Raw genomic sequence first — 26,139 nt, 5'->3', positions numbered from 1 at the left:
AGTGGCTTCGACAGTGGAGATGCTGAACATGGTCCATTCAGACTCAATGTCCTCAGTCTCCCTCAGACTGCTGGTGAAGCTCTGCCGGAGGTGTGGGTTGAAGATCTTGGCTGTCGGAGGGGTGCTTTACTGAGCTTCAGGTCCTGGAAGGGTAGAACATATGAATGTCCCATAGCAGCTAGGTTCCCTAACTTTTGGTAGCTGTTGAAAGGATAAAGTTTTGGTATATCAGTGGTTAGAAATACCATTAATACTTTAGTATTACCTTAACACAAAGTCAGGGCTGACCCGGGACCATTGCTGTGAGTCACAGCATGAAGGTCCTTTCACAGCAGACGCATTCACTTCTAACTGAGAGCGCAAAATTTGTTGCGCTGGCCGCTGCGCTGTCGTTTTCTTGCTGCAGCTCTGCGTGTACTAGATGCGCCTGCTCCTTGTTGTTTCTGTCTCTGACTTTATGTCCTCTACAGGAGTTACTGTTGTTTTATCTTCAAATGTTCAATAAAAACATGTATCGCTCATTCACAACGAAGAAAGCTTTGTAACTATCCTACTACTGGTGTCTTCCTACATACTAGTGAAGACTGTGTCATTTCCACAATGCTGCTCCTTCTCGAGGTCCACAGAGCCGTTAAAGTCTCTGGAGGTCCCTGTGTGAGCTCGTAAACCTGTGACACAAAATTCATCGGACTCGGACACGCACAGACTGTTTTCCTTCGTGGTGATGAAGGAAAACGCTGGGCTGGCATGTAAAAGAGCATTTATCCTTCCAGGACCTGCAGCTCCGTAAAGCACCCCTCCGACAGCCAAACCCATCTGTTCTCTGATTGGATTGTTTCATTTGTGATTGACATGACATTGACCAATCAGCTGAAAGGAAGAAAAATCGGGTCAAAATTCGTACTTGTAAGTTGAAACTGTCACACATCCAGGGAACCAGAGCGCAGAGTTTTACACGTAGACCTATGCAAACAACACTGTAACTCATGTAAATACTTTTACAAACACAAATTCTCATCTATAGAAGCACAAACATAACATTTTAACATGTTTAAAGGTTACAAAACTCAGTTCACAACTAAGCATTTGATTTACAAGCACAAAATATTTATGACCACAGTTTGACCACAGACATGGTCCTAACATTTAACTTACAGTGCACACCTGCCTTAAATGTGACTCGTTGTGTGTTCCCTCTCGACTGCAGCAAAACAGAGATGCGGCAGCACATGACAAACCTCTGCCATGCAAAGTGCAGCTGCACACACAGTGGATCCCTTTCTGTCCTCCGTGCTAATGTGTCACTGTTATTATTGTTAGGAAACAACAATGCAGGGACACATTTTGCACATATTCACTACTAAGAACTGGGAATCTGCATTCACACGCTTGCTGGCCAAAGTATTCACAACAGGGAAAAAGAAATATTAAATACTTACTTCCTCCTTGGTCGCCCTCAGTAGTTCTCTTACTGCCTCAAGATCAGAGAGTGCTTGATTTTTCTCCTTAACTGTCATTTCCAACTTATTTTGCAGCACTAAAAAAAGCAGCACAGTTAAACAATGTTGTTGTGCACTGACTGTACAACTGTGACATTCTGTGGGTTAACCTGTGTTTGTTTCGTCAAATAAGAACATTTATTATGTAGAGCCAAACCTCTTTGAAACGCTGATCAGTTCTAGTCTACCAAATAATACCAAATGATTGAAACAGAGTAATTCATTCATACTGGTGTTACATTCTCGTTTTTTAGTTTGTGCTTATAGACCGTGCCTAACAAATGTACGAGACCAGCTGTCATACAAACAAGAAAACACAAATACTTCAAACTTTGTCAAAATTGTCTCTGAAACTAAAACTTTATTAGAACTTATGAGTCAAATAAGAATGCTTCTTTGAGTCGGCGCCCTGGACTTTAGCGCTTTAACCACTAAAACTTCCTTTTTTGAAGTTCAGCACTGCAGAACTTTTATATATTTATATATATTTATAAAAAATAAAAAAAACACCCAGCACGCCCCTGCGGGCGGTTTATCCTTCAAGCTCGGATCCTCTACCAGAGGCCTGGGAGCTTGAGGGTCCTGCGCAGTATCTTAGCTGTTCCCAGGACTGCGCTCTTCTGGACAGAGATCTCCGATGTTGTTCCCGGGATCTGCTGGAGCCACTCGCCTATCTTGGGAGTCACCGCACCTAGTGCTCCGATTACCACGGGGACCACCGTTACCTTCACCCTCCACATCCTCTCGAGCTCTTCTCTGAGCCCTTGGTATTTCTCCAGCTTCTCGTGTTCCTTCTTCCTGATATTGCTGTCATTCGGAACCGCTACATCGATCACTACGGCCGTCTTCTTCTGTTTGTCTACCACCACTATGTCCGGTTGGTTAGCCACCACCATTTTGTCCGTCTGTATCTGGAAGTCCCACAGGATCTTAGCTCGGTCATTCTCCACCACCCTTGGGGGCATCTCCCATTTTGACCTCGGGACTTCCAGGTTATACTCGGCACAGATGTTCCTGCACACTATGCCGGCCACTTGGTTATGGCGTTCCATGTATGCCTTGCCTGCTAGCATCTTGCACCCTGCTGTTATGTGCTGGATTGTGTCTGGGGCATCTTTACACAGCCTGCACCTGGGGTCTTGCCTGGTGTGATAGACCCCAGCCTCTATGGATCTTGTGCTCAGAGCTTGTTCTTGTGCTGCCATGATTAGTGCCTCTGTGCTGTCTTCCATATATATATATATATATATATATATATATATATATATATATATATATATATATATATATAAAAAAAACACCCAGCACGCCCCTGCGGGCGGTTTATCCTTCAAGCTCGGGTCCTCTACCAGAGGCCTGGGAGCTTGAGGGTCCTGCGCAGTATCTTAGCTGTTCCCAGGACTGCGCTCTTCTGGACAGAGATCTCCGATGTTGTTCCTGGGATCTGCTGGAGCCACTCGCCTAGCTTGGGAGTCACCGCACCTAGTGCTCCGATTACCACGGGGACCACCGTTACCTTCACCCTCCACATCCTCTCGAGCTCTTCTCTGAGCCCTTGGTATTTCTCCAGCTTCTCGTGTTCCTTCTTCCTGATATTGCTGTCATTCGGAACCGCTACATCGATCACTACGGCCATCTTCTTCTGTTTGTCTACCACCACTATGTCCGGTTGGTTAGCCATCACCATTTTGTCCGTCTGTATCTGGAAGTCCCACAGGATCTTAGCTCGGTCATTCTCCACCACCCTTGGGGGCATCTCCCATTTTGACCTCGGGACTTCCAGGTTATACTCGGCACAGATGTTCCTGTACACTATGCCGGCCACTTGGTTATGGCGTTCCATGTATGCCTTGCCTGCTAGCATCTTGCACCCTGCTGTTATGTGCTGGATAGTCTCTGGGGCATCTTTACACAGCCTGCACCTGGGGTCTTGCCTGGTGTGATAGACCCCAGCCTCTATGGATCTTGTACTCAGAGCTTGTTCTTGTGCTGCCATGATTAGTGCCTCTGTGCTGTCTTTCAGTCCAGCTTTGTCCAGCCACTGGTAGGATTTCTGGATATCAGCCACCTCCTCTATCTGCCGGTGGTACATACCGTGCAGGGGCCTGTCCTTCCATGATGGTTCCTCGTCTCCCTCCTCTTTCTTGGGTTTCTGCTGCCTGAGGTATTCACTGAGCACTCGGTCAGTTGGGGCCATCTTCCCAATGTATTCTTGGATGTTCCTTGTCTCATCCTGGACTGTGGTGCTGACACTCACCAGTCCCCAGCCCCCTTCCTTCCGCTTAGCGTACAGCCTCAGGGTGCTGGACTTGGGGTGAAACCCTCCATGCATGGTCAGGAGCTTTCTTGTCCTTATGTCAGTGGCTTCTATCTCCTCCTTTGGCCAGCTTATTACCCCAGCAGGGTACCTGATCACGGGCAGGGCGTATGTGTTGATGGCCCGGATCTTGTTCTTACCATTCAGCTGACTCCTCAGGACTTGCCTGACCCTCTGCAGGTACTTGGTGGTTGCAGCCTTTCTAGCGGCCTCTTCATGGTTCCCATTTGCCTGTGGGATCCCCAGGTACTTGTAACTGTCCTCTATGTCTGCAATGTTGCCTTCTGGTAGTTCAATCCCCTCAGTTCTGACTACCTTCCCTCTCTTTGTTACCATCCGACTACACTTCTCCAGTCCGAACGACATTCCAATGTCATTGCTGTATAGCCTGGTAGTGTGGATCAGTGAATCGATGTCTCGTTCACTCTTGGCATACAGCTTGATGTCATCCATGTACAGGAGGTGGCTGACAACTGCTCCGTTCCGTAGTCGGTATCCGTAGCCAGTCTTGTTAATGATCTCACTGAGGGGGTTCAGGCCTATGCAGAACAGCAGTGGGGACAGAGCATCTCCTTGGTAGATCCCGCACTTGATGGTAACTTGTGCTATGGGCTTGGAGTTGGCCTCTAGTGTTGTACGCCACATCCCCATTGAGTTCCTGATGAAGGCTCTTAGGGTCCCATTGATCTTGTACAATTCTAGGCATTCCAGTATCCAGCTGTGGGGCATTGAGTCATAGGCCTTCTTGTAATCAATCCAGGCAGTGCACAGGTTGGTCAGTCTGGGCTGATTGTTCTGTCTACCAGTAGCTGGTGTTTTGCACCTCTGGTATTCTTGCCAATTCCTTTCTGTGTCCCGCTCATGTATTGACCCATGTGCCTGTTCATCTTAGCCGATATGATGCCTGACAGGAGCTTCCATGTAGTACTGAGGCAGGTTATTGGTCGGTAGTTGGAGGGGACCGGTCCCTTCTTGGGGTCCTTGGGGATCAGGACCGTCCGGCCTTCAGTTAGCCATTCCGGGTGTCTCTCGTTAACTAGCAGCTGGTTCATTTGTGCTGCCAGACGCTCGTGGAGTGCAGTCAGCTTCTTCAGCCAGTAGGCGTGAACCATGTAGGGCCCTGGTGCTGTCCAACTCTTCATACTGGAGACCCTTTCTTGGATATCTGCCACTGTGATGGTTACTGGACCCTGTTCAGGGAGGTCGCTGTGGTCTGCCCTCAGATCCTCTAGCCACTGAGCATTGCCGTTATGGGTTGCATCCTTCTCCCATATGCTCTTCCAGTATTGCTCCGTCTCCAGCTTTGGTGGTGCTGTTCTCTTATTGTTCCCTTGCCACTGAGAGTACACCTTTGCTGGTTCTGTGGAGAACAGCTGGTTTATTCTCCTGCCTTCTATCTCTCTGGTGTACCTCCTCAAGCGGCTGGCCAAGGCTGTGAGTCTTTGCTTGGCAGTTTCCAAGGCCTCAGGTATGGACAACTTGCTGTATTTCTTAGGCACCTTATTTGTCGCACCTTTCTGCAACTCCATTAGTTGGCTAACCTCCCTCCGTGCTACTTTGATCTTGCCCTCTAGCCTCCTTCTCCATGGAGGGTACTGCCCCTTGTGGCTGTTCAACTTGTAGCCAAGCATCTCACTGATCACTGCTGCCGTATTGTAGATCAGCTTGTTAGTGTCTGTAGGTATTGCCCGTAGTGCTGCATTAACATCATCTAGCAGACCTTCTGAGGGTACTTCACGTAATCTTGGTAACCGGCTACGGGGGATCCAGGTTTCAAGGTTTCAACGCCCTGTTTTCATCCCTTGCCCACCGATGCCTTCTTGTTCCAGTAGCCCACTTTTCGTCAGGGTGCCCTGGTTCCTCAACACCTGACGCGGACCTTGTTGATCCGGGCGACGTCCGAGCCGGCATGCCTTCATATTTATCTGTCTCGCTCATGTCTGCGGTAGGCTTGCTTAGCATAGGGGGTCTAGCCTTAGGACCCTTACTGGATACAGACGCCCCAGGCAGGAATCGAACTTGCGATCCTCTGTTCCAAAGGCGTGTAGTTTAACCACTACGCTATCCAGCTGCTATATATATATATATATATATATATATATATGGGCTTTCTTATTTTTTCCACTTTTTGTAAAACAACAAATCTTAAATTTCATGGACAACATAAAAACATTATATTTCAGCATTAAAAGGATCATGTTGAGCTTTAGTGGTGAGTTTAACCATTAAAAAATACTCTTTTAGTTTAATTTAGTGCAGCTGTGGCTTAAACCTGTGCTGTGCCGATACGTTGGTTAAGAACTGTACGTGTCCAAAAATGTGACAAATGGAATAAATCTTGAAATAAAGACGTGTTAATACAAACAGCTCACAGCAGGAACAGTCTGAGACATTTAAACAGGGTACTTAAGCAGAAGAAGGTCGCTGACACCAAAAGCTGTTTCAGGTACAGATGGATTGCCTTCTGGTGAGCAGAACGAGGATTTCGTGTCATAAAATTTTCAAGCAAAATACTGAAAATGATTTGAACAGATGAACACAATCGGTGTGATGTACTTAGCTCAGAACCTACGAGAGCTCGTTTGTTTGGCTGGGATCTACAGAAGTCTGTAGCCAAATATCTGGTGTTTCATCACAGGGGCTGCTTTGACTAGCTGTCCATTAACATGCAATTATGAATTTTCAAGATAATAAGCCCGCAATCTTTGCAAAAGTCAACTTATTTCAGTATTGCCTGTATCACAGCATATTATTTGCAAATGACATGATTATCTGTCCCTTTTAATGCCAACGACATGAATGGAAAAGCATCATCGAGTATAAATCCATTATCACCGGAGGTATAATTACTGTTTGACTAAAGGAACTGACCATGACGTGAGCCAGAGGCAGCTGGAGGAGAAAATACGTCTGCAGTGCTGAACTTCAGTCAGCTGAAAACTCTCAGGACATCTGCCAGTTATTTTATGCACACGTGCGCAACACACCTAATATTTTTTTACTCTAAGGGTGTAGACATTATACTCTTCATGTCATCTGTAAATTGAATTTTTGGTGAAGCTAAATTTCACACTGTGATGGACGTGGCAATGGGGCGGGCTTAAACCTGTCGGGGTCTGAGACCCAGCATCTTGAGTTTGTTTTTTCTGTTCTTGACTTCTTATGTTAGAATCATGTTTTATTCTTGTTAAGGATGTAGTTGAGTTATTGCATATTTCTGATTAATGAGAAAAATTCTGGCATATTAGTTTGTCTTAGTTGAGTTTTAGTCTGGTTGATGTTTGTCGCTTCGTCATGTCTGCATCTCCATGTTTCCTGTTTTATTTTGAAAGGTCCATTGTTCCCCTGCTCAGTGTGTTTAGTTTTGTTTCCCCTGTGGCGTCATGCTTCATTCTACTTCCCTCCTTCCCCTCCTGTGTTTAAGTCCTCAGTGTCAGGTCGTCTGAGTGTTTTGTTACCACTGTTCATGCTCGGGGTTATTCCCCGTCTACGTGTTTCATGTCTCCTGCCACAGTTTACAGAGTTCGTTTAGTTTTCCCAGTTTAGGTTTCAGTTCTCTTGTTTTGCTTCGTGTTTTTGTTTGTTGACATTCAGTCCGATAAAACGTCTCTCTCTTCGTTACTTTTCGTCTGCTTTTGGGTCCGCTCCATAAACACGACCGAACCATTACCTCTAGAATCCAGGTAATTTGATTTCCACTCATTCAAATATGTGAGAAACTATGTGCCACGTGAAGACTTTGAGTAAAGTCCTTGTAAAATGAAGAGTCAAACACAAAGACGATGGATTCCAAACTAGATTTCACCTCAGTGGTACATTCCCTTCTTCATTCATCCATCTTCTAACCCAGAGTTTGTCTTTGCAGTAACTTATCACTGCCAGCAGATGCAAGTAAATGTACCAGTGCACAAGTGCTTTCACAGCTCTCCTTGTGACCAGTGAACACATTCTTGTGTTCAAATACTCTTTGGTGAATGAATGAATGCTGTAGGTGAGGTCTGTCAGCACAGTGTAGGCTTTACTTTCTACGGTACCTGAGGTGGAGGTGCAGCACTGAGGAGACAGGCAGTCGTGGCTCGATGCATGCAGGTCCTCACTCTCTTCTGCTTCATCATTGAGGTCGATGTCAGCGATGGTCTCAGGGCTGATGTGAGACAGCAACATCATACTCTTCCTCTTCAGAGAGCGGTTCTGCCTGTCCAGCTGTAGCATGCAGGCAAAGGAAGTGTAATGTACTGTCAGAATAAGATCATAAAGACACCAACTGAAGTTCAACACACCTGCAGTCAAGTCCATAAGTTTTTGGTGCCCTTGCACACCAGCAAAGTGGACTTTTAACATTAATTAAATACAAAATACTTTTGTATTTAATGCAATACAAAAGTATTGCATTAAATATTTAGGAAATACAGCCATCTGAATACATTATTTCACGTTTTCTCAAGAGTAACTGGACTGACTGACAAGCTGTTTCATGGCATTTTAACTGGACAGTGAGGACAGTGAGGACAGTAGGCCATCGCTGGGCTCGAACACAGATTGCAGTGCCAAACTCAGCAAGAGCAAAACATCTGAGACCACAGGAGGCAGCTCAAATAGATTAGAGCAAAATTCTTCTCTTAGTTAAGAAAAACTCCTTCACAACATCAAACCAACTCAAGAACACATTTCAAGGATTACCAAGTTCCACAGAGAGACCTTCATGAACATAAATATGCCCATAAATGCAACAGCTGATGCTATGTGTAGAAATGCTTTGAACATTTGCACTTTAGTCACGTCTTCATCGTTTCACATAATCGGTGGCAAATTCATTTTACAGGAAACAAAGTTGAGCTCAAATCATATTTTGCTTGTTTTCACTAAAGTACTGATACTTCTATTAAAACAATATCTTCTAATGTGCTGCATGTCCTAGCTGCAGTAAACTGTCCTGGTAACAAAGCATTCATGGGTTTTATACAAGTAGACAGTAGACTGTAGACCACCAACATCTAAAGAACATAAACACAACTCGGACAGTCCACTCACAGAACTGCAGTACAACATGGCAGCACCACTGTAGTAGGAATAACAATTCATTTTAGCTGTTAATATTTTCACACTCCGTTATAATCATTGCTACAGGAGTGTGTGCTTCTCTGTTGAAGCATTATACTTTATTAGCATTATATATATTTATATACTTATATATATGAATTAAGGAGACCAGTGGTAAGTAAAGCATGAATGAAAGCCATGGCCGTGGGACTGATGCCTCTTATGCACGCTTCTTGATGTCACCTGAAGGAAGAAAAGCCCCTAAAGGGAAGAAAAAAGTAAAGGAAATAGAAAACAGGAGCCATGAAAGAAGCATTTATTAATGGCATCCCGGTGAGAGCGGATTGCAGCAATTCCATCTTTTGATGACACCCTTCAGACGACAGCTTTTTTTCTGAAATGCAATCAACAATACATAACATGGAATCACATTCTTCTGATAATAATCTACAATCGGTGAAAGATGTACATCTAAAATTACATACTTAGATGACTCGAGGCTGACATAACAGTCGGCTAGCGCTGTCTTTGGAGGTCGCCATTACAAAGTCACAGCCTTGATCATACAGCAACACAAAAACATTAAGCATCAAAGCCACATTCTCCTCTGACTGGTTGTAAATTGCTAACCCCCTCCAGCTGCTTTTAAATCAAAATGTTGACGAGTTAAAGAATTGCTCTAAACTTTGGCTTCTTTCAGAGCGGCCTTGGAGATATTTGTTGTGCAAAATTACCATCATTGGGGACAGAAATTAACATAGAGTTTAACTTGCCGTCGTGGTGTGTTCCAGCTCTGATTTAAATGCAAATGAGTAATAAACCCACGTTAACACAGTGTGCACAGGAATGGTGACTTTGGAGTATTGCTGCTGAAAGGCCAGCGTAATGTTTCAGACTCAGACTGTACTCTGCTTATGGATTTATGGTGAACAAACGTGATGCTTTTAACATAAGTAAGTTAATAATTAATAAATGGATTTATTCTTTGAAATAGCTAAGGACTATTGCTGTCCGCCCCACACACCCACAGCACAGGGAGTGTCTGGTTATGGACGTCGCTTTATATGAAGAAAGAAGCCGTTAGTGAAGCAAAGCGAGCACATCAAATAAAGCCTGAAGGAGAGTCGTTACTTAGACCAAGCAGCCTTTTAGCCAGAAATCATAATTCCTTCCTGAAATAGCACAGTGCTAGCTGTTAGCAGCCGCTTCACTGGACAAAGCCTGAAACATGATGTCTGTTCTGTGCTCAGTCAGCTGCAAGTGGGATTCACAATAATCCTGGACAACATTTCAAGACAAATACAGTTTGTCACATCTGATTCTCTGTCATTAGTTCCAAAGTATGCTGTTCATCTTTGAAACGTTTATTTTACAAAACAAAATTTAAAAAGTAAATTAGGAAGAAAGGCAGCTTGTATACGACTAGTTAGAGTAACACCTACTTCAGATGCTGCAGTGCAAATCTACGTACTGCAGCTGCTCGTGAGCCTCGTAGCTCATGTGGAGACTCAGCAGCACTTTTATTACCTCATACTCACGTTACCTTTTTCTACTCTGGGAGGGGCTCAAGCTTCACTTGACCAATTTAATAGTTGTAAATATCTCAACTTTCTAAAGCTGGACTCCTGGTAACCGCTGGTTACTGCTGTTAATGCAACTGGAATAGATTTATTTTATTTGACTAGTAAAGTTATAGAAGTCTGTTTATCAACAGTGCTTCATGAATCTGGAGAGAAAAGGCTACTTAAAAACGGTAGAGTCACAATTCTAACTCTACCAGAAGCTTCTTCAGTTCAGAACTGAAGAAGCTTCTGGGATGAGAGGTGAAACGTCTTCAAGCAACTTAAAGAAGTCCAGACGCTTTTCTTTCCAAGCTCCTTAGACTACGATGACCTGGATGACTGAGAACCTTCACAGACATGTTCTGAACTTTTGATTGAATATTTGACTAATGTAAAAATTCAATATTTGCATAGGCAAGTTTTAATTTCTATCATATCTGTATCATATTTGCTACGGTTGGTAAGTGTGCTGTGCGATTTAAGCTCCGGGCTTCCTGTGGTAACACAGCTGGTACTGATCTTTGGTAAAGTTTCATCAGGGAGGCATAGTTGGCCTGTTACAGCAGATGACAGAAGCTGAGCTGATCCTTAATCATAGGAACTGTTGATCACCTGAGGTGGGACAATATCATCCACCTTATCTTTGTCACCCTGAGCTACTCATGAGGAGGCGAGCAGGACTCGCGGGGGTCAGCAAACACAAGGAGTCAGATATGTTTCATGGCCACTGCTGAAACACAAGATTTCTATGATCAATAAGAATATCTGTCTACTGCTCAGTGCAATAAAACTCCTTTAATATAAACATATAGACCTGATGTAACATTAACATCAAATATTTTAATACTCAAATGACACTAGTAATAATTTCATTTGTTATTTGCTGGTTTAGAGGTTAAAAAACCTTTTAAACATAGAGACACAATTAAGTAATTAAGTGAACAAATGAGTAAGTGATAATGTCAGCAGATGATCAGTGTGTAAATGGACTGATTCTTCCCCTGAAGCACTCAAAGCGCAGCAGTCACTCATTCACACGAGCGCCTTTTCTGTGCTTAAGTGCTTTTTATCCAACGTTCACACACAGTCACACTCCCGTGGATGAAACTCGGGGTTATCCTTGCCCAAGGATATTTGGGATCGAACCAGCAACCTCGCGATTAGCAGATGACCTACTCTGATGAAAAAGCCCACCTTCACTGTAATTCTTCCTCAGTCTCCAACTGTCCACACTCGCGTCCAACCAGGTGGACTCTGAGCGCTTTTGTGCAGAAATTGAATGAGAAATGATTACTGTGATAAGTTCAGCACCAGTGGGCTGCAAAATCACTATGTGCCAGACTCCCCCACTTTCAATCACAACTCGCATTTTGGCAAGGACTCCAAAAAATTGTGCTGTGAATCAGAAGAATCCAACGCAATTTTCTACACTGAGCCGTGGGGACAGGAGCGGCGGCAGAGGACCAGAGAGCGCTGTGATTGTAACCCTGCGCTCAGATAATGTCATCACAAATGGCTGATTGGACTCTAACATTCACTTAGGAAAGCCGGTTTAAACCAACATTATTTTATTACTTTATTCTTCTCTTGTTTTACTTTAATGACACCGTTTTAGTAAATGTGAAACTGAATCTGAGCACGCATAGGAAATTAGTTCAGATCTGATTTAACGTAAGGTCAACTGTACCTTGGAGGCCAGCGCTTCAGCACTTTCTCTGCACGTTCGCTCAATCTCCAGGTTCTCCTGGATGGCGCTGACCTCTTCAATGACCATCTGAGAGACTAGAAAACACAGAAAAAGACAAGATGAAAGGAAAGACGGGAAACGGCTTTTTCAGTTTCACGTAACAGAACAAATAAAAATAGTAAAATATGACAAACATCACATCCTACAACACCGATGTGAGGGAATTTCAGGACTAATATCTTTCAGTGTTACACGTGGTTGTTAAATTCTAAGCTTACACACTATTGGATACATTTGTTACGATGCTGTTTTAAAAGCTCATCATCCGTTTTGTATGTTAGAGTTAGTGTTTGTATTAAATAGCATGACTGTCAAATGTATTAATAGCTATTAATATTTTTCTGGGTGTTGCTGTCTCCCGCACCTCACAGACTCGGTTATGAGGACAACAGGTTATTAAAAAACACAAGTCAGTGTTTAAACAAAGCATATGTGTGAATTTTACAAACGAGTCATTAGTATTGATGAAATATGAAAGGCTGTACTCATGTGAAGAAGAACTTTAACATCAACTCATGAACAAAAGGTCGTGATGGAAACAAAGACAACAATTAGGTTTTTCTAAAGGACGATGCATCCCTGCAGCTGACGAGAGCGCCGTAACACTCGACACCTCAGCACTGAATGACCTCATTAGAATGAGACTTTACACCGAACCTCATATTTATTTATGAGCTCATATTCAGATTATTAACCCCGTTTTTTATTTTCTTCATCCGTGTCTGATTGAATAGACGAGGAAAAGGATAGAGAACCAGAATATTAATAAAGGGGAGTGTTGTGCAAGTATTTCAAGGGTGGACATGAGCTTCTCTTTACGAGTCATGACGTGTGATGCTACACCTCAGCCCGGGTGGGAACATTTAATTCTTTACTAAATGGTGACAAGAAGTGATTTTTAATTGATATTACCTATGACAATGGCAAAGGAAATACATGACCAACACATTTACCGCTAACTGCGTTCTGGGTTTAACGCTGGTCCCGACTCATGTAAAAATCCACACAGGCCATGTTTGGTGGAGAAAGCAGGAGCTCACACAGCAGAGAGGAGCGTGGGAAAGCTTTCACTGCACACTGCTTCTATGTAACAATAGCAGTTAAGCTAACATTGCTGGAGTTTTCGTTTTCTTTTCTTTAATTGACATTTAGGAATAACTGTACAAAACCATCAGCTTCAACAATTTGTTACATGTATTTTTGCTTTTTTCTCTTTTTAAACAACTAAAATATCCATACAAAAGGAGGGAAAGAGAAAAAAGGGAGCAAAACAGAAAAAGAAAGAAAGAAACAGGCATGTAGGGAGTGAGATTTTACTACCATTAATATAACTAATATATCCTCTAATATATCTTCTAGTACTTAACACAGTCAAAATCAAAATCTGGCCTGCGTTTTTTTATATAGTCCATCCATTTCTTCCATCGTGATACAAACAGGTCCTCTTATAGTTCATATCTGCTGGCCTGTTCTCCATCCTGTAAATGTCCATTGTGATGTCCATCCACATGTTCATAGCTGGGCTCTCAGGAGAAAGCCATTTTTCTGTGATGGCTTTTTTACCTGCTGCCAGTAAAATATTAAACAAGTATTTATCGTTCTTTGTCCATCCTTCTGATAAGTCCAAAAAATAAAGTTTTACTTCCCAAAGGTAAATAACCTCCAAATATCTCTCGTATTGCTGCATGTATCCACTTACAATACGTTTTAATAACATGACAGTCCCAGAAAATATGATAGTGATTTGTGCGGGTTACCTTCATAGTGAGATTTTTGGTGAGGTGGAATAAAATATCTTATCAGGCTTTTCCACCCAAATTCCCTCCAGCTCTGCGAGCTGCTACATTTCCATATGTATGTCCATATTGTTGTCCTCCTTTATCTCTATTCCTCCCTCCATTTCCCATTTTGTTTTGATATATAGGGTCGAGTGTAATTTCATATTTGTTAATCCCTTATAAAGGCCAGATACAATGCCTCTGTCTTTATTTGAACTGTATGAGCTTTTAAGGAGTTTTATTCTTCTTTTGTTTCCGTTCTGCTTTTTTGATCATGTCTGGTTTGATCTGTGAGGCAAAGTCCTGAAAACAAGCCAGAAACACTAAAAACAATCTCAGCACACTTACCTTTTTCCTTTGGGTTTTCAAGTTTTCATTCATACAAATATAAATGTGCTCTGAATAATGTAAACATGTCGACAGTTACCTGGATGTAGAGTCAAGAGGGTCTGTGGGAGCTGTAGTTGGCAGAAGCTGCCTGCAGCAGGGATGATTACAGGAAATGTGTCAAACCCCCCAAAACGAGACTTTTAAGAATAAAATAGTTTGTGTCCCACGTTGTACATACTTTAGTCTTAATTTGAAAGTTTTACATGAAACCTGTTTGGCGTCTGTCTTTTGTCATGTTTGTTGTGTGTTCAAAGCTTCCAGGCAGTAAAAATAAAGTGTGGATGAATAGTAAAGGTCAGATTATCGATGCAGAGAAAAGGTTTGACCTGTACAGCAGAGCGTAAACCCAGTGACAACACCCTGGCACCACTAAAGACACTGAAGGTGATTTATGAGTGTAACTGAACATGCAGCCGTCCGATTCACTGTCAATATGAAACTCTGTGATTAAACAGTTTTAGTAAAACATTGGGAACAAAATCTGACGAAACTCCAAACAGCAACGTTTCAAGCTGCAATCGTACCTCGGTAGGAGAAGAACACCCTAAAGACTGCCCTGCCACTTAACTAATTAAACATTACAGCTGAGTGAGGGAGAAATTAAGCATTAGTGCCACTGCCGTGGGCAATTCCTTCCCCCCGGTGACACCTAATTAAGAAGTTGATGAACGTCAGCGCTCTGCGATATCCACTCTGCCGTCCTCCGTATCAGGCGCTCAATAGCACTTAGCTGCCAGTTTTCTTCCTCAGCCTCTTCTCTGTCGCTGTCCAGACTCGGCAACCTACGAGAGGGCGCCTCGAACTAAATGACGTGTTAATTATAATTACTGGTAGCCATGGTAAATAAACAGCGCTGGAAGCGTTGCAAGTATATGAGCACGAGTCCACAGGGGGCTCTGACACATCACAATTGGCATTCTTAATTGTAAGTTTCAGCCTCCCCATCATTGTCCCTCCATCTTTCCCCCCCTCTTTTTCACGCTTGTCTTTTTTCATCCCGCTCTCAGGAACGACAGTGATTACCCCTGTGCCGACGTGCTACATAATGGTATCAGCGCCGTCAACGGAGCAGTGAATTAAATTGTATCTGCAGCCGCTGCGAAGCCTTGATGAGGGGGGCAGATGCCTTTGTGGTGTTATCATTATAACACAATGGTCATGTTGTCATCAACCTTGCCATCGCCAATTGAAAAGGCACGATTGTGTGTTGGGGGCTTTTCGTCACATCCTCCCACAGCCCCCGCTCCCCTCCACCCACCACCCACCCAACACTTCTGCCCCACCCCCAGCCGTTTCGTTGTGAATAGGAGCAATTTTCTAAGAGCTATGAAATCACGTAATAGGTCCTAATATGCAGCTGCTTGGCACAGTCAGGCAGCCTCTATTAACGCGTAAGTCAAACACAATATGTGTTTTGGCTGGAGAATCACTGAATACATGAGTACAGGCCAGAATTATTCAGATGAAAATCCACACAACTGTCATGGCTACAAAGACAAACTATTTGCTCCTTCCTTTGACATGTGGTGCCCCATTTCAAATTCTGTCTCCACTAAAGTGGTCATAGCAACCTGTAAGGAAAATCAATTGAATGGTGCAGCGGAGCACCTGAAATGTGTTTGCAATCCCGGGAAGCGATTAAAAGCTCAGAAAAGGAGCTGGGGATGCAAGGGTGCCGCTCACGTGCCATTATCTGTATCCAGGCTCGTATTTCCACAGCTGCAATCATTTTCAAACAACATAAATTTATTACAGTGCGCCATCTTACTGGTAAATAGGCCCGTTAGTTTAGCCTGCAGCTAACTTTTCCAAGTGTGAGTGACAGAGATTAGGGCTGCCACGATTAGTCGACTAGTCACGATTACGTCAACTATCAAAATCGTCGACGACTGATTTAATAGTCGACGCGTCGTTTGAAGCTTTGTAAGATCCCAAAAGACGCAGGAATAAGTAGCAGGATTTAAGAGTGTAATAACGGACTGAAACAGAAGATGGCAGCACTGCATGTACAAGGATGCCAGCTGCCGTTAAACCCCGAAGAAGAAGAAGCTGTGTCCCAGAATTCATAGCGCGGCCCTGCTCAGTTTCCAACAATGGCGGCAGCTAGTTAGTTTTAATATTACTCTTATTATTCTTTCTGGGTCACAAAATAAACGTTTAACATATTTTCAGGCGAGAATGTAGCTGTGTAAACCTCAAATATCTGCTCAGTTTATCAAGACACCACATATTTTCAAAAGCGCTCCGACGTTTTCGGAGACGTCTGTTACCCACTAGCTCGATAGCTAGCCGGGGGCTAGGCTAACTAGAGCCGTGAGAACACCGGACTCCCGGCAAATTGTTTTCAAACCCACCGCCGTCTTTCGCTACTCAGGTTAAACATGATATATAAGTCACTTAGATAACTTAAAATGTTATTGTTTGGCTTTTTTTCAGTGTTTTATTTGTTCCTGAGTAAATCGGTTTGGCTGAGATCAAAGTTATAGTTTTTACACAGCTGAATAAACATCAAGCAGACAGCTGATTATCAGAAGTGTGAGATGCTCGAGAATTTACTCCGGTGTCCTGTTATATTTTAGATAGCAAGGAGTTTATTAAACTTCACCGAAACAATCTGCAAATTTCATTAAAATTTAATAAACTATCATCTTGTCTTTATTTGTAGTTAGCACCTTAAACACTTAAAGCTGTAAGCTAATGATAGTTATATAAGAGCAGATGCTGCTGGTGCAATAAGCTGTACGTTTTATGTCCAATGGATGATGATCTGATTAGTCGACTAATCGCAAAAATAATCGGTGACTAGTTGACTATCAAAGTAATCGTTTGTGGCAGCCCTAACAGAGATATCATGTTCCTGCTAATGTCCCATACCTCACTGTGCTCCTATCTGTCATCAGTCTTTGTTCTTCAATCAGATTTTTTCATGCTTTTGGTGTCATTTTATAATACAAACAATGTAAACAAACTCACTGTAATGCTGTGTGTGTGAGATTGCATGTTGGACTTTTACTAGCCACTAAATACCTGTACCCCTGCAGAGACTAATGTTCAACCTGTCATGTCTATTTTGTACCATAGAGCAGTGTTTCCCATCCTTTTGGAGCCATCCATCCATCCATTCATCCATCTTCTTCCGCTTTATCCGTGGCCGGGTCGCGGGGGCAGCAGCCTAAGCAAAGAGGCCCAGACCTCCCTTCGCTTTTACACTCAGCTCTCTCTTCTCCACGACGGACCAGTCTGTTGATCGTCTGTTGATCTCCGGCTCCCTTCTCCCATCACTCACGAACAAGACCCCGAGATACTTGAACTCCTCCACTTGGGGCAGGAACTCATCCCCGACCCGAAGTGGGCACTCCACCCTTTTCCGGCTGAGGACCATGGCCTTAGATTTGGAGGTGCTGATCCTCATTCCCGCTGCTTCACACTCGGCTGCGAATGGTTCCAATGCGAGCTGGAGGCCCTCACCTGATGAAGCCAACAGAACCACATCATCCACGAGAAGCAGAGATGAGATTCTGAGGCCACCAAAGCGAAAGCCCTCCGCCACTTGGCTGCGCCTAGAAATCCTGTCCATGAAAATTATGAACAGAACCGGAGACAAAGGGCAGCCCTGGCGGAGCCCATCACCCACCAGGAACGAGTCCGACTTATTGCCGGCAATGCGAACCAAGCTCTTGCAACGGTTGTATAGGGATCGAATGGCCCGTAGCAATGGGCGAGACACCCCATACTCCCGCAACACCTGCCACAGGACACCCCGAGGGACACGGTCGAATGCCTTCTCCAAGTCCACAAAACACATGTAGACTGGTTGGGCAAACTCCCATGCACCCTCAAGTATCCTGGAGAGGATAAAGAGCTGGTCCAGTGTTCCGCGACCAGGACGAAAACCGCATTGTTCCTCCTGTATCCGAGGTTCGACTAGCGGACGAACTCTCCTTTCCTTGAATTACTACATTTATTTCTCTGAAGTTTACAAACACAAAACAACCCAAAGTGTCCACCAAATATGCAAAAAAACAACGTTGACAGACCGAGACTCTCCAAATTGCTCTCAAAGTCAAAACAAAATTATTTTTCTATTTCAAGAAAGTGTTGGCTGAATTAAAACTACTTTTTTTTAAGCATTATATCTCTCATCTCATTTTCCTGCTCGTGTCTCTGAGGCTGAAGGAGACGGACACCTGCGAGGAAGCAGTGACTGCAGGTAAGCTGGGAAAGTGAGAAGGGGCTGCAGACCCCTGCCCCCCACCACCGTTGTCCTCGTTGTTCCTCCACTCTTTGGTTTCGTCCTCTCTAACCAGCAAAGGGGGTCCCAGACTTTGTCCCAGGAGCTGACTGACTTTGCTGGCCTTCAGCTGAGCATTCTCGACTGCAGACACACACGCACGCAGCCTCATTTGACTCAGGCATTCAGCACTGTGGTAGAACTCTCCTTTCCAGCACCCTGGCATAGACTTTCCCAGGGAGTCTGAGGAGTGTGATCCCCCTGTAGTTGGAACACACCCTCCGGTCCCCCTTCTTAAAGATGGGGACCACCACCCCGGTCTGCCAGTCCACAGGTACTGCCCCTGATCTCCACGCAACATTGCAGAGGCGTGTCAACCAGGACAGCCCTACAACGTCCAGAGCCTTCAGGAACTCGGGGCGGACCTCATCAACACCAGGAGCTCTGCCACCAAGGAGTTGTTTAACTGCCTCAGTGACCTCGCCCCCGGAAATTGGCGGGTCATTCCCCTCATCGCCAGACTCTGCTTCCTCCTCGGAAGACGTGTCAGTGGGATTAAGGAGGTCCTCGAAGTATTCCTTCCACCGCCTGACAATTTTCTCAGTCGACGTCAGCGGCGCTCCGCCAGCACTATACACAGTGCAGGTAGAGCACCGCTTCCCCCTCCTGAGACGCCTGACGGTTTGCCAGAATCTCTTCGAGGCAGTCTGAAAGTCTTTTTCCATGGCCTCTCTGAACTCCTCCCACACCCGAGTTTTTGCTTCAGCCACTGCCCGAGCCGCATTCCGCTTGGCCTGTCGGTACCTGTCGGCTGCCTCCGGAGTCCCACAGGCTAACCAAGCCCGATAGGACTCCTTCTTCAGCCTGGTGGCTCCCTTCACCTCTGGTGTCCACCATTTGGTTCGGGGGTTACCACCACGACAGGCACCAACCACCTTGCGCATCACACTTACTGTTTTTCAAATATTTATCTATTGCTATTCCGCGCTGCATTGTCTCACAGCATGACTATTATGTCATTTCTCCTTTGTCTTCTTCTGTTTTAAATCGGGAGCTTCCTAAAAAGCCTGCTGTAAGTGACACCAACAGGAGGCCAGAGAGCCACCAGATCATTATTAAGCCCAAATGAATCAAACTAATCCTACACTTTGGCTGTATTATTGTTTTACATGATAACAGGACTCAAACTTCAGAAGTTTTAAGAGACACAGATGGCAGCAGATGCACACAACAGCAGGAAGTCTTACTGCGAGTGGAAGCACCATTAATATTTCTCACAAGAGAAATGACTTCAACAGAAAAATGCCAAAGAGTTACTGGAGGACTGATGAAGTCTTTAGGTACAACACTGAACCAGCAAGTACTTATTTTCCAGACAACTCGCTGCTTTCATTCTTTAAGGCTGTGTAAAAGTCACCTGGAATATGTACATACTGCTGTACATAAAGTCTGCTTGTTCAGTGAAATTATACTTGATAAGCTTGATAAGCAACGTTTATGACGAGCTTCACAAGCTCAGTATGAGCTCAGACGGTGGTTCAGCCACAGAACTGATGAAACCTGATTTACAGGTGTTTGAGTCTTTAAAATCCTTTGTGAAGAATAACGTGATCGTGCTAATGTGCAGATGGAGGCCTTAATAATTACTGGACTTTCCAGCAGCAGCACGATTGCAACCAAACCAGGTTCAGAAACCAACACTAGAACATCCTTGGATCGCCACCTGAGTCCCTGCATTTGACTTGAAAAAGCTTTGGCAGGAATGAAGACGAGGGCTTACTCTGCCGTAGATCCAGCTGGCTGACTGCATGAATGTAGCTGAGCTTCTCTCAATGTAGGGACACGGGAGAAAACAAAATCCACGTGGGAGAAAAAAAAAATCTTTGTCTTGTAAACGTAATTATTTGGTGTTTAAAACCACTCGATCAGTGTATGTGCAGATCTTATTCATGCAGCTGCAGTTTGACTTTGTAACAGTGTAACTTCTGATAGTTTGATAATTATTGTGTTACATACATACTGTACTTATTACTTTTTGCTTGTGAATTTATTACTGTATTTCCATTGTGAGTAATTCATGAATATGGATTTGTCACAAAGCCCAAAGGCATTTCCTTTTAGTCATATGTGTCAGGTATGCATGTCTTTTAAACTGTCAGCTGTTCACAGAAACATAAATCCAAACCAAAGCGCCTCCAGGTTCAATCGTTTACTCTCTGGCCAACAAACGGACTTTGACATGTAGAACAGGAAGAGTGCGGCTCTAAAGGAAAAGCTACAGACGCTGGACAATTTCATAATCTTAGATCGGGATTACCCACTGTATGTGTTAGCGCCATAGACACGTATGACACATGCTCAGAGCTGTGATATGTGTATTAAGCATTGATGTGCAAACAATAGTGAGTTAAACATGTTGGTGCAATGGGGATCTCACTTTTGGACACAGGTGAACTTACCTTGCTGGAACTCAGAGAGCTTCTTCATCGCCTCGTCTCGCTCCTCTTCCAGCCTCTTGAACTTATGTAAGACACAGAGTAGCTTCAGTTCATCATTAACCTTTATGCAATGCCACAGCTCAGTCTGGAAAAGCAGGTCATTTAAATGCGATGACAGTATATAAAACTATGTAGATGTTAAGAAGGGAAAACCCCCTGATGGTCTCTGTGAGCACCTCAGACCTTTTGTTTAGCAGCCATGTTTAGTCCTACGTGTACCTAACCTTCCATAATACATGTGTAGATAAATTGTGCTAAACCAAACAAATGAAATAGATTGTTGTGCTACTTTGTCCTCATTCACTGTTGTTTCTGCCATTAAATATCAGTAAATCATTATCTGGTCAAACTTCCTTCTAAACTGAGCCTTACAGATGATCCAGTTTGGCTTGATGCTAAAGATCAACACTGTGTGTTCAGCTTAAGTTTACTGGACGCACACTGAGCTCTGTTCACAGAGGATGTGGACACCGTTATAGCAGGTGGTTCATTATTAATCCTTCACTGCTCATAATAAAACAATACTGTACAATATCAGTGATATTACTTCCTGGAATACTGTGTAGATTACAATGTTCATGAACAAGTATTGTTCCTATACTGGACGCCATGTTATTTGCTGAAACAGGGGGAAATGAGCACTAAAGGTCTAACTACGTTACCCAACATTAGCTTCACAACAGGAGTGAAGTCAATATTGATTCTAATTCTATTGTAATTCTCCTGATCCGTGTTCTGTGTGAGGAATCACACGGGCTAATCTTAGTGTGAAAACGTTTTAGAAATGGAGCAGGGAAACAAAAGCTTGGCAGGTGACTCAGGCTCACCTGTGAAAAGCTCCATTGCTGTGGAACTCGTGATTGTTTCCAGTGTGCTACAGTCACAACAATATTGCAGCAATCATAAGAGGGACTACGCTTGGAGAGATAGAAGTGATTTTTTTGCCATCGTTCATTCTCAGTGTTCGAAACAGTTAAAGACAAATATTACACACAGACTGACCTCATATCTGCTTAGTTTTAGACAATAACAAAAATGTGATCATGGCAGCTATTTAACACAACACTGAGTACTGGACCTGCTTGAGGTTATTATCAGCTCGATGCTTTTTAATCACTTTGAAACCAAAATATTTTAGTTAATGTTTTTATTGTTCAAATAAACAAAGAAAGAAGTGTTACCCTGCTGCCCCGCTGCTCGGCCAGCTTCTATTACTGTGAGCACCAACTGTTCTCATCTATCGCAGCTGTTACACTTGTTGCTACTGTAAGCGAGCTGGATCAGAGCTGATCGAGGTCTGCAGACTGTAAACATTAGATTGTAACACTTACTTCCATGGCTGTAGTTTCTTGCTTTCTCTGAAGATCCTCATACTCGTGCAGGGCTGTGGGGAGCAAAGGGTGCCAGTAAGCCATCGCCATCACTCAGTCACAGTAAAGAGCTCCTTTCATCTTCAAAGAGCCCAGTGGAAGCTTCTCTAGCATGTGATAATGTCTCATCCAGTCACACTTGTGTCGTGTCACAGGACTATTATAGCACGCTATTTTGAATATAGTACCGTCTAAATATAACTGGCTTGCGTGCACGTAGTGCAGGAAACTACCTTCCATAATACATGTGTAGATAAATTGTGCTAAACCAAAAAAATGAAATAGTCATTCCACCCTGGAAAAACTTACCATAACATTTGTGCTCATGATGACTGCACATAAACATCTGACCACAACTGTACATTACACTTGTTAGAAAGCTCGTTATCACACAGGTAAGGAGTTTGATTCACTTTCTCTTCGTCGAAGCAGTACACCGTGAACACGTGAAAACAGAGGGAACGTCCTCCTTTTCTTTTGTCCCGTTAATCAGTCACAGAGCTGATTGCACATTATGCTGAGAGCTAGCTTGACGTAGTCACAACATTATGTTTTAACTTCAGTTATACTACAAAAAACATGCCTCAAACATCATTATGCATCCTTACTCTAACACGGGCCAGGTTATATTACTGGTCGTAATGATTACACCAACTCCATCGTCCCAGCTTGGACTGTGCACTTTTCCCAAATAAAAAGCTGTGGGTGACTACGGACATCACAGCCCTCCTCAAGGACAAGAAGAGGGGCTTCAGAGCGGCACCAGAGAGAAGGTGAGAATGTTCAGGGAGTGTTGAGGGACAGGATCAGAGAGGCTAAGGACAAGTATAAGAGAAAGCTGGAGCAGGAACTCGAGACAACGGCGTGAAAGAGGTCTGCATGAAGGCCATCACTGGACTCAGGCTACCCAACTCTAAACTGGACTCTAAAGGTGGTGTCAGCCAGGCAGATGTTGTCCTGGACAATGCTGGATACCTCCAGGTTGGCCTACAGTAATGCACAGACACCAAACACGTTTGGTGGACGTTTAAACAGATATGTGTGTCTGTGCGCTGAACCTGTACAGTTTATGGATGCAGGCTTGCATTAGGTAATAACTTAGCACTTCTCTTTTTAAAATATGGTCACGTTTGGCTCCAAAACGCCAGAATGACAGAAGCCAAAATCTTGACACAACAGTCTTTGAGTTGCACCGTCTCAAAAACAACAGTGACAACAGCCACGTTTATCTTTGATATACAGTCATGAGAAAACCAAAGTTCCCACAGGACTCCATCCAGTGAAAAACTAAATACACCCTAGCTTCTTTCATAAGAGTTAGCAGTTAGCAGCCATGTGGGGCTAATTAAATGCACTTAATTAACTGATGATCAACTACTGTGAACACTTTTTTAATATTATAATATTATGTTTTTGCATTTGTCCTTATTCCACAGTGACGGTGGAGATGGACAGGAAAGTAGGAAGAGAGCGAGGAGCCCAGCAGAGGACGCTGAGCCCTCAGGCCACCTTCACAGAGTCGGCTTCTGATTGACTGGTCAGACACATTTACACCAGTGGAGTACTGGAGGTCATTTAGTAAGCCTCTGGCAGCACTCGTCCCGTTCCTCCTTGCAGATGCAGATGCTGGTCCCATCAGCATCTACGTTGCCTTCCCATTATGAGAGCAACGTAATGGTGTGCTGAAAGAGGCGTCTTCCAGTCAAGTGCTCTGTAGGAGTCAGGTTAGACACGCCTGTCATGCTGCTGTAGATACCTGCCTGTCTCCTGGAATCGCCCCCATGCTCCTGGGACTGTGCTGAGAGAGACCAGACTTTCTGGCAATAGCACATATTTATGTGACATCTTAGAGGACTCGGACTTGTGCAGTCCCTGTATTGTCCTCATGCAACAATTAGTGACACTGAGCCAAGCAAATTCAAAGTGAAAAGAAAACAGTCAGAAAAGAGTGTCAGTGGATTCCACCTGTTCAACCAGTTGTATTTGGAGGGCTTGTCTCACTAACCCTAACCGTCTAATGTTAATTTCATTAAGACCAAAGCTGCTGAAACTGATCAACAATCCCCTCTGCTACCTTTCATCGCTCATCCAAGTGACTTCTTCAGTCACAGCCGACTGCAGATTACAACACAGAGCGAACACCATCCCCACTGACACAGCAGCCAGGGAGGCAGAAGAACATCAAGAAGGCCCCGAGTAAATGTGGTTACCCCAGCTGGACGTTTGTCAAAGCTGGGAAGGCTCCTAAAGAAAGCTCCAGCTGATCCAGGAGAGAAGGACAACCGCTGCCTAAGTGAAAACCTGTAGTGATCCTGTACATGTCAGGAGTATCGGAGCAGCTGAGACACATTTTTACTAAACACCAGGTCTCTGTGGCTTTTAAACCCCAAAACACGCTGCGCCAAAAACGGGTCCACCCCAAGGATCGGGTCCCCCCCAAGGATCGGGTCCCCCGACACAAACAGAGTAACATAGTGTACGCTGTTAAGTGCAGGAGGTTTGCCAGGATTTATACATCAGGGAAACCAAACAAGCTCTGGCTACAACACAGCAGAGCCACCTCGTCAGGCCAGGACTCTGCAGTCTATGCACACCTACAGGCCAGTGGACACTCTTTCAATGATGAGGATGTAACATCCTGGACAGGGAGGAACGCTGGTTTGAGGGCGGAGTCAAGGAGGCCATTTACATGAAAAGGGAAAGACCATCTCTGAATGGAGGAGGGGCCTAAGGGTCCATCTGTCACCATCTTACAATGCTGTGATTGCAGCCATTCCCCAACTCTCTGTCAATGGGACTCATGGTTATTGATCAGTGTTCATGACAAAGTGCATATTAAAGATCAATGACCTCACAGCCCATTGTTCATTCCTTATACAAACTGTTAATAAGGTTGGGCAAACCTGCATGTGGTGACTGAAATAGTCACTGGGATAAGTGACGAAACATTTCTCCCACTGGGAACATTTTAAGTTTCATCAAGTTGCCCAGTGAGCCACGACAGTCAGCAAGCGTGCAAAACCCAGAAGTAGGTCATCTACATGGATTATCCTGCCTTCATGTGTGCTTCTCTTGCTGTCTCATGCTTTACATAGAATGACACGAGGGGTCTTGAGTTGGGTCCAACCTCTTTTTTTCACCACAGGCTTGATTTAAGATTAGCTGTCTAATCCACAGGCCACGTTAGACTGTGGCAGAGTTGTTATGTCAAGCTAAAGCACACTTACTGTACACACCTTTGGCCACAGAAACAAAACCCTTAGAGAAGGCAAATAAGCAGCTATGTGATAACCCAGCCCTCAACACTGGCCAAGCAGTAAATCTTAAAGACGCTCTTCAGGATCTTAAACTGCTGGGCTGTGATGTCACTGCAGTAAAATGCAGCGTTACTACTGGAAACACTTACAGGACCAGAAAAGAAACTTACCCTGATTCGACAGCTTTGTAATAACATGAATTCTGTCGAGTTCCTCCGCAGCCATGACAGAAATCCCTGTCCAAAGTTCAACAGGAAGTGTTCTTTCAAGACACACCTGCCCAGGTGGACACAGCACGAGATAAGAGTGCAGCTGGGAGCATTAGGGCCACATTAGGAACAATATCAGTGATTATTTTGAGAATAAAGTCGGAATGTGCGGATCACACTTGATTCCAGACGAACTGCCACGGCTGTTGCATCCTTTACAACAAGCTTAGTGTAGATGGCT

General features: G+C 44.1%; 1 protein-coding gene across 2 annotated transcripts in view; it reads right to left on the bottom strand.

Moving 5' to 3' along the window:
- Positions 1-25,929, bottom strand: part of shtn1 (shootin 1) — a 42,288-nt gene extending 16,359 nt beyond the window's left edge. For both annotated transcript variants that reach the window (XM_080869181.1, XM_080869182.1), the window contains exons 1-6: positions 25,860-25,929; positions 22,394-22,446; positions 21,024-21,084; positions 12,106-12,200; positions 7,851-8,019; positions 1,440-1,537 (exon numbers count right to left, since the gene is read on the bottom strand). In XM_080869181.1, coding sequence (XP_080725307.1) covers positions 1,440-1,537; positions 7,851-8,019; positions 12,106-12,200; positions 21,024-21,084; positions 22,394-22,446; positions 25,860-25,914 — 531 coding nt within the window. In that variant the 5' untranslated portion in view covers positions 25,915-25,929. The remainder of the gene's footprint in view (positions 1-1,439; positions 1,538-7,850; positions 8,020-12,105; positions 12,201-21,023; positions 21,085-22,393; positions 22,447-25,859) is intronic.
- Between the last annotated feature and the right edge of the window lie 210 nt (positions 25,930-26,139).

The sequence above is a fragment of the Rhamphochromis sp. 'chilingali' genome (genome assembly GCF_963969265.1).
Source record: "Rhamphochromis sp. 'chilingali' genome assembly, chromosome: 20".
NCBI lineage: Eukaryota > Metazoa > Chordata > Actinopteri > Cichliformes > Cichlidae > Rhamphochromis > Rhamphochromis sp. 'chilingali'.
Note: the sequence above shows the minus strand (reverse complement) of the source record. Positions and strands in the feature narration are given on the sequence as shown.